The 15,907-nt window shown below is 36.7% G+C and overlaps 1 protein-coding gene across 2 annotated transcripts in view; it reads right to left on the bottom strand.

The window, feature by feature from the left end:
• Positions 1-2,913: 2,913 nt before the first annotated feature.
• Positions 2,914-15,907, bottom strand: part of LOC121738562 — a 160,894-nt gene continuing 147,900 nt past the window's right edge. For both annotated transcript variants that reach the window (XM_042130715.1, XM_042130716.1), the window contains exons 4-11: positions 12,305-14,132; positions 10,016-12,094; positions 9,653-9,930; positions 9,139-9,345; positions 8,219-8,508; positions 6,833-6,944; positions 6,034-6,297; positions 2,914-3,811 (exon numbers count right to left, since the gene is read on the bottom strand). In XM_042130715.1, the coding sequence (XP_041986649.1) occupies positions 3,680-3,811; positions 6,034-6,297; positions 6,833-6,944; positions 8,219-8,508; positions 9,139-9,345; positions 9,653-9,930; positions 10,016-12,094; positions 12,305-14,132 (5,190 nt within the window). In that variant the 3' untranslated portion in view covers positions 2,914-3,679. The remainder of the gene's footprint in view (positions 3,812-6,033; positions 6,298-6,832; positions 6,945-8,218; positions 8,509-9,138; positions 9,346-9,652; positions 9,931-10,015; positions 12,095-12,304; positions 14,133-15,907) is intronic.

Raw genomic sequence — 15,907 nt, forward strand, 5'->3', positions numbered from 1 at the left:
TTGTATAATTAAAAATAAAAAACCGACTTTCTATTTAAAATACGTGGGAGAGCCATGCTTCGGCACGAATGGGTCGGCTCGACCGGAGAAATACCACGTTCTCACAGAAAACCGGCGTGAAACAGCGCTAGCGCTGTGTTTCGCCGAGTGAGTGAGTTTACCGGAGGCCCAATCCCCTACCCTATTCCCTTCCCTACCCTCCCCAATTCCCTTCCCATCCCTACCCTCCCCTATTACCCTATTCCCTCTTAAAAGGTCGGCAACGCACCTGCAGCTCTTCTGATGCTGCGAGTGTCCATGGGCGACGGAAGTTGCTTTCCATCAGGTGACCCGTTTGCTCGTTTGCCCCCTTATTTCATAAAAAAAAAAACATATTTTTACACATAGATGAAACCAATTTCGGTTTCGTTTGACAGCTCGAGATTGTTGCTCTATTCCGCTAGGTATATTAACTTTATGGTTCAAGCACAGTTCAAGCGTTATCTAGTGGTTGCCTAGGAAAAATATATATATAAAAATCGCCCTCGATTAATACGTGCACTCTTTTTTGTCAAACTGTCCTTACAGTAATAGACAATCGGTACTCCAGAGCCTTATAAATTATACCTAAAAGCACTTCATCATCACTTTATGAATTTAATTCCAAACACATAAACCAAAGCGAAGTTATGAGATTGATTCTGGAATATTCCTCTGAAGCTATAATTACATAATTTTGTACTGTCGGTGTGGAATGCGAGGGAAATTAGGCTGTTAACTTGAATTAGATTTCGCTCGGAGGAATTTCATATCCGTATATTGTCTTTAGCAATATTATTATTATTCAAATATGTAGCTGTGCTTGAGTTATTAATATACCAAGAAATATGACGTGAAAGAACTAAGAATAAGATTGACTATCTCTGTGGGCTGATGGTTGAGCGCATCGCATAGAAAGCTGGGTTCGAAACCCACAGACGGACAATTTTATATCACGGCTGCCTTCCGCGCGGCTCGTTTTAGCATAGAAGTCGCGCGGCTGCCGCACCGCACTACTCGCGACTTAATGTGAAGGCAGCCTAATCGTAGCGTTATGGACGTGGATGTTCACGTTTAAACGTTTTCAGGCATTTTACTTCTCTGTGTTATCGTTCTACCGCTGACGTCCACGATATTTCCATCACTTCCAGAATTTTGAAAGCGAACTGCGGTGCGTAAAATTAAAAGGGCATTTAACGTACCCAAAGTTTTATCATGGAAGTCGGCTTCCACGATAACGTGACGCCCAGAATTATAAAAGCGCACAATGTATTTTGTTGGCGTAAATAGACAGTCACTGTTGTTCGTAAAAAGTAAGAAGAAAAGAAAGAAAACTAAAATCTGCATCCCTTGGAAATTATTACTGCCGGCGCCCATTGTTCCGATATTGTTCGCGGTAAAATTAACCCATCAATCCCTTGAAAATCTATCGAGTCTGCCGCGACAACACGCTGGAGGTGGTAAGGAACATTTTTTTTTTTATTTGAGGTATTATTATATTAAACTGATGTTATGTCACGTCACCCTATGTCACGGACATAATTTTTATTTATTTATTTATTTATTTCATAACATGTAAAATTACAATTCTGACAAAATATTGTCTTTAACCCGTAGCCGAGTTGTGTAGACTAATATTTTAGTGGATGTTGAGTTTTGTTTCCACTAAAATTTTATTATGATATTCCGCTTTTATATTGAAATTTTACGATGAATTTTAATATCACAACAAATTAAACCACCGGTTTCGATAAAATCAACGTGTGTGGGTAGATTTAAATTGTTTTTTCAAAACAATATTTGGCTTGCCAGATTCATGGAACTATTTACAATTTCGTTAAATTTTTTTCTAGTAAAACTAATGTGAATTGAATAGAATAATATTTTATTTTATTTTATTTATCTAAAACAAAAAAAGCTAAATATCATCTTGTGTATATATATCGGCGAATTAGATTGCAAGCATATTATTTTCGATTTAATATTATTTTGTATAATTTTATAATTACTGCAATAAAATGAAAACAACAGCAGTCAAATGTAGACAATAACTAAATAGGTACTGATAGGAAATAATATTGTAAATGATTATCTATACTTACTTAATATATTATAGAGTAGTGTACTAGAATATTATTATATTTTAGTGAAGTTTATTTGGGTAGGCACAATAAGTATAAAAACTTTTCACAATTAATTTATTTTATTATTCATTCACTATTTATTAATTACAATTACTTACACCTTTACTAATTACAATAATGAAGCAAATAAAACAGTAGAATAAAACAATAAATACATTTCAATTATAATATACTAAATTATTTTTATTATTTCTATCTTAAGACTAGTCAGGATTCTAAGTTATTTTTGAACAGTTAACCTTTTACATAATTACAAAAAAATCTTTTGAATTTTTTTCAATATTCTGGATATCACAGCTATTAAAGTTAACGATTCTTTACTCTTAACGTTTTATTAACATATAGGGCACATTCAATAAGCTACATTTTGGTATATGCTAAACTTATCTAGTGGCATTTAAAAAGATAAAAATAATAAAAATTGCAATCAACCAAACTTAATATTTAATTAAATCTAAGCAAAGTGTTGTATGCGAGAAGAGAAAAAAGTTAACGAAAACACTTTGGTTCTCCATCTTGAATTTGAAAGGATTGGAAATGTCTGAAACTTCGGGTCTCACACTGAAAGAAAACGCAAGGAAAACGCAGAAAATAACGTTACAAAATTGTTTAAATGTCAAGTGATAATAATATATGTGATCGAAGATCAAGTGTCGACATATTATACTGCAGTTGCGTGTGAACTGACCCTTACTTTTCCGTTTTCTCTGACACTTTTTTTCTTTTTTTTTTTACTTTATTAACTTTTTTCCTTTAGTTTTTCGTTAAGCCCCAATTACAACCATCCGTGGAATCCGGATGAGTATAAACGAGGTGTAAGACTTAAGAGGCAGTGAAAGCATTAGGTAGCAGCATACGTATTATATTTAACAAAATGCTTCTTAAGTTAGCACTTAGGCGGGTTTAGTACTTTTTACGGACACAAATAAATGTTATGCTGGCAATGTTAGCAACTAATAAATTGGTTGTCCAATTCTCGAATCTCCGATCTGCGCACAGTCGAAAGTTTGAGGCGTTCACAAAGACGAAGTTTGGTGATACAAGAATTGGATCCCTGATCGTCTTCTATCACGCTTGCCAGTATAGACCCTTCGGAGTTAGTGTACTTCCAAATGTGTACATTTCAGAAGCACTCTGAAGTCCGCATGCGCTAATACGAGTTAAAAACACTGTGTTAAAATATCCCTTGTTTCATGTTATATATATATGACAAACGAGACAATTTTTCAGCCCAGGATTAACTTTAACCCAGACTGGCGTAAATGATTATCAACCCAGGGATAACATCAATCTAGATTGGCGCAAATTATTTTCAACCTAGGGATAATTTTAATCCAGACTGGCGCAAATGGGATTTTTAATCCCAACTATAACCCAGACTGGCGCAAATGATTTTCAACCCAGGTATAACTTTAACCCTCATTGGCGCAATTGAAATTTTTCAATCCCAACTTTAACCCAGACTGGCGCAAATGATTTTCAACCTAGGGTTAACTTCAATCTTGGCGCACATGGTCCTAGTTCCTGGTGAGCATGGGGTTGATCATGATGTTGGCGAGCGCGTTCCGCCGCTTGCGCCAGGCGCCTGCGCCCTGCGCGTGGTACTGCAGCTGCCGGTACCAGGTTCGGGTCCGGGAACTTTCCTCAGCCTGGGGATAAAAGAGGAGCATGTGAGAAAGGAACAAAAGCATATTATAATATTTTTGACATGGAGAATATATTTTTCGAACGAGACTTTCTTTCAGAATAAACGACAATATTTTGTCTCGAGGAAGCAGAATTATTGATCTGCCTCAAAGATTTTATAGAAGCAGAAGATATTTCCAAAATATCCGTTGGTTTAACCAAAGCTTAAAGAGAATGCCATCTTCATACCCATACGCATGCCCTCGGCAATTTGTATGGGTATGAAGACGGATTTTTTGAGTTCCCAGCATTGTTCTAATAGAAAAAGTTGTTCATTTTGACGGGCTCATTTGATGGTTTTAAGGACAACGGTGTTAAACCTAACACCCTGTATAACATTTATATGGTTGCGGAACGCTATAAATTCCAACAGAACATAAGTAGAGACAATAAACGTAACACATTTCTATTTGGGCGCAATTACAACAATTTATACCGCAGGCAGTACTAGATCTAACGAGCTTACAAAAATACCTCAAACGTGCAGTAAAGTGCAATGGTTCGTTGTAAATATATAGCTGCTGACTTGCACGAACGTGGTTGGCGTTTAATGTAATGTATGGACGAGTTTTAGTATGCATTTGGGAGAAAAATTAGTTACTGAAATATGTAGTGTTAGAAAGCATTCACTTTTTAGTCTTTAGACTCTATAGAATTATGTGCGTTATCTCATTTCTGTCCTGCTACTTTTTCATTTGTGCGGATTTACCGCACAAATGAAAAAGTTGCAGGACAAAAATCAGTTTTTGATGGATCAAAGGAGGCACCAAAACCAGACACGGCACTTAGGGAGTTCAGAACTGCTCGATAAAATACTGTAAAAATTGATCGATGAAAATACGATTCGAAATTGTACTTCATTAAATACAAAAGAAGGTACTCCTTTCATTGCAGCCCAGCTTAAAATTCGTCGACCTAGTTAAAAAAAAAATCGATCTAGTTTCATTAAAAGCGGGTACCTCAAATTAGTGACATACTACGCTACACGAAATGAGGTAAGTTTCAGAGACCAAAGACCTCCGAAACATGCGGTTTGGGACATCATCTATAACTTTTGCTGCAAATACTAACTCAAACTGTGCAATTCACGAACAAACAAGTTTACTAATTTAACGTATTTTAAGCAGATCCCGCCTAATCAACTCCGTACAGGTGAATGAATAAATTATAAAATGAATTTACTCTAAATGAGCTTCAGCTTAAATGGGATAAACTGCAGAACTGCTTCTCACTCTGGGTTTTGTCATAAGACTGACACCAATATTTTCTACCCTCATTTTACTGTCGTAATAAGAGCGAATAATAGTACTTTAAAAAGATAAAAGCGACCTCAAATAATTGTACGTAATTAAGAATTAAAATTCCCTATCTCAAAACTACTGAACCTATTTTGATGAAACTTGCAGTATTCCCTAAGTTGAACAATACCTGGTACAATAAGAAAATAATTACTTAAATCAGACTTGCAGTTCCGGAGATATGCGTGCACAAACATAAAAACATACATACATAGTACATACATACATACACTTTTTAAATTTGGCGCATTTGTGCAGAAGCTGTTATAGATTAACATAATACAAAAAATGGTCAGTTCTGGAAATATTACATACATACGCGTCGAATTGACAACCTCTTTTTTTGAAGTCGGTTAAAATGATAGACAGCACTAAGTGACATTATGCTGCAGTTGAACGATGCACGTTCCACAGGACTGATGTCTTATGTCGCGACTCAGTAGTGCAGTTGCCGCGTAGCGCGCTGTGCAGCAAGGCATGCTATTTCATAAAAAGATTTTTTTGGCCGTGAAGTGTCGCGTCGCTGCGCTGTTGTGTAGTTACGTCTAGTGCGGTCTCATCCTAGGAGTTCTAGGGGTTGATTATGGAATCTAAATCGTAATCAGCGGCCAATCATCTGTCTAGGAACAGTAGATCACGATGTAGCGCGTATCGTCCAGGTTTCTCGCAAACCAGGAGGAGCGCTGCCTCACGCACCAATAGTTGCTAAAATCGCTTACCATTATGTGATCTTCCAGATGATCCATTGGATGATTTATCAAGATCCATTTGATTAAATCCACTTTATTCTAGAATGCAGCGTCCAATAAATACTTGCGCTAAACTTCTAAGACCTGACAACCTAATGGTTTCTGGGCCCTGTCAACATAAAAAAGGGGAAATCTCACCTTAAAAATAAACGAGTCCTTAGTCGTGATCTCGTGGACCTCAAAGAAATGTTCTGGCTCGTGGTCAGCGGCGACCACGCATCGGTCCAGGAACAGCGGGTCGCGATGCAGCGTGTACCGTCCGGCTTTCTCGCGCACCAGCAGCAATGCGGCTTCGCGGACGCCGCTGCGGGCGAACAACGCGTCGCCCTCGCGTTCCCTGGCCTCGCGGTCCCGCGCCTCCCTCGTCTCGCGGATTTCGTTCGTTTTGTGCGCTATGTTTGGCTGGAAATGAGAAAGTTTGATGTAAACGTCATTATTTAAGAAAACCTCTTCTATTTTGGAAGTCGGAATGTCAGCTAGCTCCATGTAAAATTTTGTCGGAATCGCTTCAGCCGTTTGAGCACGAAGAAGTAACAAACTCACAAACTTTCGCCTTTATAATATTAGTAGGAAGTAGGACCAGTAGGATGCTTTAGGTAGGACTTAGGAGTCACCTTTAAACTATGTCAAAAGATAGGTTAATGAAAAAGAAGTCCAAGTCTTTATGATAGATAGATGTTTGGGTGACGATCTTAAAAATGCAAGAAGCAAACGGAGTCAATAGCAATGAAGTTTTAGGAATACCACCCTACTTCACAGTTTGTCATAACAATGAAGAAAGGCATTCTTCCTAGCTCCATCTATGGTGATAGTTTATAATAAACCACTATAATAAACTTCTGGTTAATCATAAACTCTGGCAGTAGTTGTAATAAACAAGACTATATTAAAAACATCCCGAAAATTGTAAAAAAGTATATTTTGTGAAGTTACTTACCTTTCCATTAGTAACCAAAAGAGCGTTGATGGGCATGAGCTTGATGGTGCGGCCCTTGCGCCAGTTGTTGTCGTTCGGTTGGGTGAACAGCAGCTTGCCTTCCATGGCGAACCTGACAGGAAAGAAGATGTTATTAATAATGTTCATAATTACTTGCTTACGATGAATTTGATGACAACAGAGATTTATAAGGTCCATATTTTTTTTTAGATTTAGGTGAGGTAAAATATTATGTTGGATTTTTTGCTTTCTCCACGATACTGCGGTCATTGATATGTAGCTGAATTTAATTTCCATTTTTTATCAGCTGTGAGGTCAGTGGCCAGTGACAGAGTGCAAAGTTATTTTAGTTGTGTGTATGTCATATTGTACAGACACAGAGAATCCTTACATAATGTGTACATCATATTATGAACTAATATTACTATAGCCGATTTTCCAAAACGTCATCCAGATATATTAGATACCGTGGTTTAAGCGTCTCTTTTATCGTCATAAGTAACGCAACCCCAAAACGGCGCGGCGCGACAATTAATATTCAGTAGTGACACGGTGTGTGCACAATTTGAAGTTATTTAGCGCAAGCGACAAGAGCCCCGGAGAATAACACTTGCCGTTAACGACACAAGCGACAATTATCGATTAGGTGGGATAAGGTGTAAGCGACAGCGAACTTGGAGTGAACAAGTGTAACTAAATGGTTCTTTAATCTTGCGTAGGGGTTACAAAAATATTTTTTATGTTTGTTTATAATAATATTATTTGCAAAGAATATAACATTCAAAACAGTAATTTGATAGGTTTAAATAAAAATACGCATTCAAGTTTTTGTTAATCCATAAAAAAGTAATGGAATTTTTTAAACACATTTTCAATATAATTTTACAGGATACTTCTACAAGAATATAATATTCAAATCCAATAATGCGCAATGACTCAAACTCTTTTGTGAACCGCTGTCGCTTATAGCTTATTTTACACATATGCCTCTCCATGATGCCTAATGGTATAATTTGTCCTGTTCGCAGTAAATTACATCGAGAGGTGGTAATTTGCAAAACATCAGCTTTCTATAAACATTGGTGCTTTGTTAGAGGAAGTAAATGTGTGTGGCGTACTTCTTATTTTGTCGGCATTTGAGGAAAACTGCATGAATTCCCTTTTTTACCACACAAAATCACTTAATTCAACGTTAACAACATAGCTACTACGATACGTGCTATTAAGATTTTATCATTAAAAGTTGGTCGATTTACACAAAGAAATGCTAATTAGCTTAACGGCTAACAAAGTCTTTTCATTCTTGCTTTTTTCTAGATATGATAAAGCAAATACTCTGACTGTGCATGAAATCAGGGGAACAAAAGCCTTGAGATACCAGCATACCTTGCATCATCATGATTCCAGTCCAGCACGTCTACCGCCATCTTTCTCAGCCGTATATCGGCTACGTGCAGGTCGTGTGCGGTCCGCCTCGCCGCCGCCAGTCGCCGCCATAAAGGTACGTCTCTAGCCGCAGCCGCCGCCGCCGCAGCCGCTGCGTTGATCTCCTCGAGACGCGACTCGACGCAGCGCTGCGCATTCTTCACGTCCTCGCGCTCGGACGCGCAAGCCGCAGTCGCGCGGTACAATCGCGAGAGAAGGAGGGGATATTTTGTCACGCGTTGTACAGGAACCTGTGAAGAATTTTAACATTGCGATATTAGTATCATAATATATAGTAGTGTTAGCACTTTTGTTTTTCATATGAATGAATGAGAAGACATGACATTTTAGCCCGGCCGTACATTGTCCGAAATTTCTGATCAGAAACAGTTGAACGTCCGCGATGTCTCTTATGTGCGCACAATGTGCGGCCGGGCTTATAAGACGTTGGTGAAATCGGACGTTAAGGTGATCGCACATTTATCAGCTCGCATGCGCCGAACGCGTCGCATTTTAGAATTTCATATGTGCAACCTTGCACGTTCGTACGCACCGTACGCTCGGCAGTTCGTGTATAATATACATGGGGCTTTCAACTCGTACGGCACGCCGCGCGTACGAAGATGGCAAATGTGCAATCAGCTTTAATTAAATAAGATAGTTTTGACAGCTAAGTTAATTAAGTCAAAAGAGTTTAGAATTTGATTTCACATGTCGCGTGACACGACGCTTGGGACGCGTAATTTATTTAAAATAATATCAATTCCATAGTAATTGCTTGTTTGTTACATTCAGATAATAACTTGAATGATACTACAAGAACCATATTTTTTAAGAATATTAACTACTATTAAATCCAGGTATTCAATAGTAGTACGTACCATGAGGAACGAGTTAAGATTCATTCGCCTCAGAACCGCATTTTCCATTTGCGACACGCGTAAGAATATCCTCAGGAGTTCCTTCTCCTTCTCGAGACCTGCCAGCAGTAGGGCCGCTCCGGCCTGCTTCACGCAGTACGATTGAAACGCGGTCAGCATGCCGGAGCATTCCAGAAGAATCTTCCCCACGTTCACCGTCAGTAAATCCTGGAATTAAAGAGGAATTACTCAGGTATTGACAGGAAGCTGTATTTTCACCTCGAAGTTTCTATGAGTGTCATTCTGAAAAACATCTTGTTAAGGGTTTTACTTTGGATAAAACTACTTTCAATACTGTTGCTGACGAATTTCATCGATTTCTATTTTAAGCTTTGGATTACTATGATAGTCAATAGTACATATAAATATATCTGTATGTATACATTGTCTTATAGCTTGTGTATTACATTTTTTTCTAACATTTCATAATATTATGTATGTCAAATAATTTGCATTAAAAGCATAATAAGCTTACCTCGTCTCCTTGTTCAACAGCTATTTCGAGTCCATCTCTTAGTTTTTCCGATAGTACCTGATTGTTCTCTATTAGTTCTTCTACGTTTAAAAATATAGCACTTAGTTGTTCGTGAGTTAAAAGGCCAGCAACTAGCATAGGTTTATAGAACTCTTCTAGTATTATTAATAAGTCGCGACCATATTTTTCTTCGGTTTCAACTATTTCCGTTATAATTTCTTTACGTTCAGCTCGTTTCTTGGAACATTTACGACACACTAACGGAGCGTATATGGAACCTAAAAGTATATAAAAATAATAAACATTATCAAATATAACGTGTCATAATATTATCCCTCTAAAATGTTAAGCATAAGTTTTTACCTTGTTCAGTCATTTGTGTTTCAACAGCTGTGTCACAATCCTCACATAAATGTATGGCAGCATCTTTGTCGCATAATATACTGTTAGGAGCAATCTTCCCTTGCAATCTACTCCTAGACGACTTGCTAGTTTCTGACCCAACGCCAGAATCATTGCGTTCAATTTCTGCGGATGTCTTCTTGCAAACAACTGATTTCTGTAAAATTTCTTGATGAATGATCAATGAATTATCTTCGCTAGAATCTGAAGTGTTTGATAGCTGGCTAGTATTACTGGAAATATGAGCCTTAATAGCAGAAGTATTATCCTTTTCTTTAGAATCAACCAAGATTGTCGAATTTTCAGTATCATTTTCGTAGTTAGTAATATAAGTTTCTTCGTCATCGATACCTCTTTCCTTGGCATCGACTAAATAAGAAAGTATATCATACTTCGATGCTCCCTCAAATATAGACCTGGAACCGCTTCGTTTTTCATCATCCAATAGCATTAAGGAGTTTGGTGGTGGATTAATTGGAAGAGGAGGAGGCATGTCTCCTATTTCTTCATATATAGGATCACTATTGAGTCGTATTGCTTCGTAATGATGATCATCATCAGTATTATTAGCGGTTTCCAAGTCACATATTGCAGCATCAACTAGCATTTGATAAAATTTAGATCTAGTTGAATTTGTATCATCTTCAGTTGATAATTCACTAGCTGATGCATTATAACAATCTGACAGTGGTTCGAGGTCGGATAAAATACCTATCGCACCGCTTTCATACTCCATACTTTCATAAGGAGCAGAGCAGCAATTTTCGTTATCTGGTGAACTGCTATTAAGTTTTCGTTCGTCAGTTTCTTTCGTTTCAGCATTTTCATGTGATTTTGCTTTTTCGGATTTAGAAACTTCCTCTTTTAAGTTTATAAGGGAACTTTCTATAAGTTTTTCTAATGTTGCTTTGCTGCTGTCTGTTCCTTCCTGGTGTTTCACTTCCTGGAGTTTCATCAATGAATTTTCTATTAGTTTCTTTACAAGATTTGAATCTAATCCTTCAGCCAGATGGGCAAAGAAGGGATCATTAAATAATTTTGTAACAAAATTGCCACTCTCAAGTTGTTCATTGTGGCTGTTACAACTTTCTCTGTGATCATCTTTTTTGCCACAAACATGAGGAATCAAATTGCGTCTCACTGCTTCAACGGGATCATTCAAAATTGAACTCATTAGGTTTCTATTTAAGTCGTCATACTTTTCATTTCTGTAATTATTGCTGTAATATTCCTCATAAGTGTTTGCTTCTTCCTTTGTACTGTTTGCTTCAGGGAAAATTCCACCTATGTATATTTGGCTTTTCGATTTTTTTACTTCATTTTCAGGTGTACCAACACTTATTGTTACAGTAGTCCCAGTTTGGTACGTATTGCAAGCGTTTCCAGAATCATCATTTACTACTACTGATGACAAGTAAATGGGCGTATCACTACTTACATTCATTGTCGAGTAGCAGTCATTGCCAGTAATTTGTATGGATGTTTTTCTAGATTCAATTTCGACCAGCGACAGTTTATTTTTTAATTCTTCACAATCATCAGAATCAAATTGTTTTACCCTTAAAACAGTTTTCTGTTCGGTGTCGTTAGTATCTGACCACTCATCACTCGTTGAACTTGATGAATTATTACGTACAAACCTTGTTTTTACATAGTTATGTTTTTTAGTTTTTGTTTTTAATCTCGGAGGTGGCTCTGGTGATCCATTTATACCACATCGTAGATTCTTCAACACGTTACTAGTTATTTCACTTGTGTCACTAAGATTTCCGTTGTCAATATCATTATTGATGTACTCTTTACTTGCTTCGACAGAGTCAAATTTAAAATCTTTAGTATCATCCTGATGTTCATTAGATTGGAACACAGAGGAATCTGCCTCATTTACGAATTGTAGAAAAACTTGACTTGTATGGCCATGTTTAGGTTTATTTCGTAAAGCCATTGTGTCCAAAAACTTTGGCTGTTGAATCAATATTGTCGGCTGAACTCGTTCTGATTCAGATCGACGTAAAGTTTTCACTTTCGGAATATTGTTATCTGAAAAATAAAAAATTATATTGATAGAATAAAAAGTTAATGACGTCATAATGTAAATAATTACAAGTCGGCAATTAATGGTGTCTAATCATAAAATATATTAATAGCCATAGTTTCAATTAATGAAAAGTATGAACGTACTAAATTTAAGTACTTTAAACATTTTCATGCATGAAATTGAATTTATATTAAATTTAAAAACTTGTTTACCTTTGTCGACTACCTCTTCTGATTTATCTTGACTACCGGTAAGTGTTTCTTCTGTACAAATATCACCATTAGCAACATTTGGTTCAACGTCTTCGTACAATTGGGAGTCCGGATGCGCTTCATTATCTGCTGAGATGTCTTGACATGAGGTGTCAGTGTTAGCAACAGGTGTTGACTCGTTATTTGTATCCGTCTCCTCGACATATTCTATGGCGTTTTCATTATTTGGCGATGTTTCTTTTTCTTCTTTTTCTATATTTTGAAGACTTAGATCCGCAGTGTAAATAATCTTTGTTTCCTCATTTTCCACTAAAAACTGTACACGTTTTCTTTGCACAGTATTTTTTGTTGTAGGTTGCCTTTTTTCTTTAGGTTTAGGTAGATAAAACTGAGAACTAACAGTCTTGTTGCTTGATTGATTTTCTGATAGTTCTAATTTTGAATTGTGTTTATCTTGTTCTACACTTTTTGGCTTTTTCAGGATAGATTTTATAGTGTCGGCGTTGCTATACTTATATTTTGAATTTCTGTCGTTCGTCATTTTTTTAATAAAGGTTTTCTCAGGTATGCAGTGATTGTCACTTTCACTATCATCATCCGTCTTGATATTCCTTACTCTTCTTGGTGGTCGCTTAGGTGATACACTTTTTTGTTTTGTACGATTACCAGGGGATAGTGCAGTAAATTTTTTGTTACTAGTTTTATTTAAAATTCCTGATTTGTTGTTTTCATTTTTAATGTTTGGTAATGATAATGCTGAGGACATATCAGTCGATTTAAAATCATAATTTTTGAGATCATAGTCAACAGGATCATAAATTGATGCTTCATTATTATTACTTCCTTCATTAGAAACTCTGATTCTCTGACCACCAATTGCCTTCACGTGTATGTCAGATTTTTGACTCGTTGTAAGAGATTTTTTGTCTTTACTCGAATCTTCAAATACATCACTAAATGCATCCTCAAATTCAATTTCTGCCATTGACTTTGGTGAATCATTACATTTCACCAAATCGTAAGGATTAATGTCACATGCTAGTATTGATTTCTTCGAGTCATTTGTATTTGAAGTTTCCTCTTCGTCTATCCACACCTCATTTACACGACTTACTGACTTACTTCTATTTTTTCGTATGCTTTCAGGGCTCAATTTTTTTGTTTTGATTCTACAAGGGCTAATACTTTTAGCACGAGACCTAGTGACTGAAAATTGACTACCGATTCGTGCTTCATGTGGTGGGATAAGTCGACTCCTTCGCATTAAATCATATGGATCTGATTCGCCATTTGATTTCAATATACTGGGCCTCGATTTCGAGCCCTGTACCCGAACAGTTCCAGCTCGCATAAGCCCTGCATCTCGACTGAGTTGTGGTCCTCTGACGGTGCCTCCGACAAGCAATCTGGGACTGTCTGCTATAGTCAAAGGTAGGCGAGATCCTTTACATTTCTTACATATACTGACTTTGGTAGAGCTTGTTTTCTTGGTACCGTTTAGGTACTCAGGACAGGAACATAGAATTACAGCATAGTTATGTGGAGTAGGTTTTTGTGGCGTGCTTATTAAAACTGGTCCAGGTACCTCAGGATAAGTAGGATATGCACTAGGTCTCGTCGGTGGTGTGGACGTCCTTACGGACCCATAGAGAAAAGTTTCAGCGTACTTCATTGATTTGGACAAAGATGATCCCCCTTGCCCACCAATAGTTCCATACATGTACGGACTGTCGGGTGATTTGTCCGAAGATTTTGAACTTCCAGAAGTGTTAAGCTTCAATTTTGAGGACCATTTCTTAGGGCGAGTTCCCTCCGCTGTCTCGTATATCTAAAACAGAAATAACATGCAATTAGAAAATTAACGTAATTCTCACAAAACTTAAATGGGAAAAACTGAATCAACGTGTAATTTCATATATTTTACGCCGTTTTAATCTTAAATAGAACAATATTTTAATATCTAGATTCTGGGATCAAAATCAGAAAACCAAAGAGTTAGGCACGTTCATATAAACAAAGGTTTGAATAGTTGGAAAACATATCGACAAACGCTAACTACAGTACAATGAAGTTATTGTGCGTGCCTCATCTGATTAGTAAAACCGTCTGAATTTCGAAACTCGCAGAATGTCTGTTTGTTTAAATTGAGGCAATTCGAATTGTTTGCGCCTTTAATTGTGAATTTCCTAAAACTTTGTTTCCGAGATTTTAATCAGTACAATTTGTGACACTCGTTGTATCATTAGTTCTGTTAATTCCCCCGTTATCCAGCATTTACGTTTTTAACACTCTTTTTTCGGTAAAAGTTAAAATGTAAATAATTTGTAACTAAATAAAACGCCTTTCATAGTGTCTCACTTTATTTAATTTGCCATACTAAAATTCTATTGCAAACACTTAATTGATAATACTCGTAGACAGTCTAAAGTATTTTATTAGGCGCTAGCTTTTAGATAAAAATCTTAGATCAAATTCGAAAATCCTCATAATCTTATCATCGCGTAAACCTTTTTAAAAGAACACCTTTCATTCTTAGTTTTTATCCAAGCTCAAAACCAGGTTGCACCTACAAATAAACCATCAAGTTTATAGCAGTTTGCGCTCACGTTTTCAAAGCCTAATTTACGTCCGAGGTCTGTTTCAAATCGAGCTGCTGCGATAGCTTAATGAAAGTGCTCCTATTGTCCCGGGGGATCCCCGCACGTGCCCAATAGTCCCAGTGATTGGAACGGGGGATCCCCGGCGGCCTGACCATCCTGATACCGAAACAAGATTGTAAATAGAGTTTCCGATTAGTATTTTGTAACAGACTTTTAGGTTTTTTAATTGATTATTAAAGCATTATTAGGTTGGAACTTCGATCATGGAAAAACGAGACACAATAGAATTTCTATTGTGTCTTGGTCACCGGTGACCGTATGGGGCTTGATGAATTAAAATAATGGGTTGATTTGGATGTTACTGTACTGCTGGTTTACTTGCGTAACATACATAATATCACATCACACTGATATTATTCTAAATGTGCAAGTTTGTAAGTTTCTTCCTTTTCAAGGAAAATATAATTTATAATGTTTAAACAAAGGTCGTAGTTCCAAGTCTGAGTTACTTCATATCTCCAAAAAGACAGAAAGTAGTTTTGACCAAAAAGTAAAATCTAGTTTAGTACTAATTAATATCCTTTTAGGAAAGAAAAACTCACAAAACACGAGGATACATAGAAAACCCAAACACCCAGAAATATTGTAAGAATTCCTAACAAAATCCGCTCGGGATCACATATCCCCGGGAACGTTATGATATAAGATAGTGGAACAAAACATAACTCTTGAAACGGCGAAATTAATTGCCCAGAAACAAAAGGTGTTTTTAACGGAATGCGCCAGAACCGTTGTTCAACCACAATTTGTTGTGCGCGATGGTATGCACAGATACGTTTACTCAGAAGAAACAGTCCCATACAATTTCATGTTCTTGATGTAATCTGAAGATTACACTTATGAATATTCCTGCATTATTTTTGAAATTATATAGTCCTTTTAAAAAAAACTACTCTACCGATTTTAATATTTTTAAATATTTATTTACATCATAATATTATAA

This window comes from Aricia agestis, chromosome Z (assembly GCF_905147365.1).
Source record: "Aricia agestis chromosome Z, ilAriAges1.1, whole genome shotgun sequence".
NCBI classification, from domain to species: domain Eukaryota; kingdom Metazoa; phylum Arthropoda; class Insecta; order Lepidoptera; family Lycaenidae; genus Aricia; species Aricia agestis.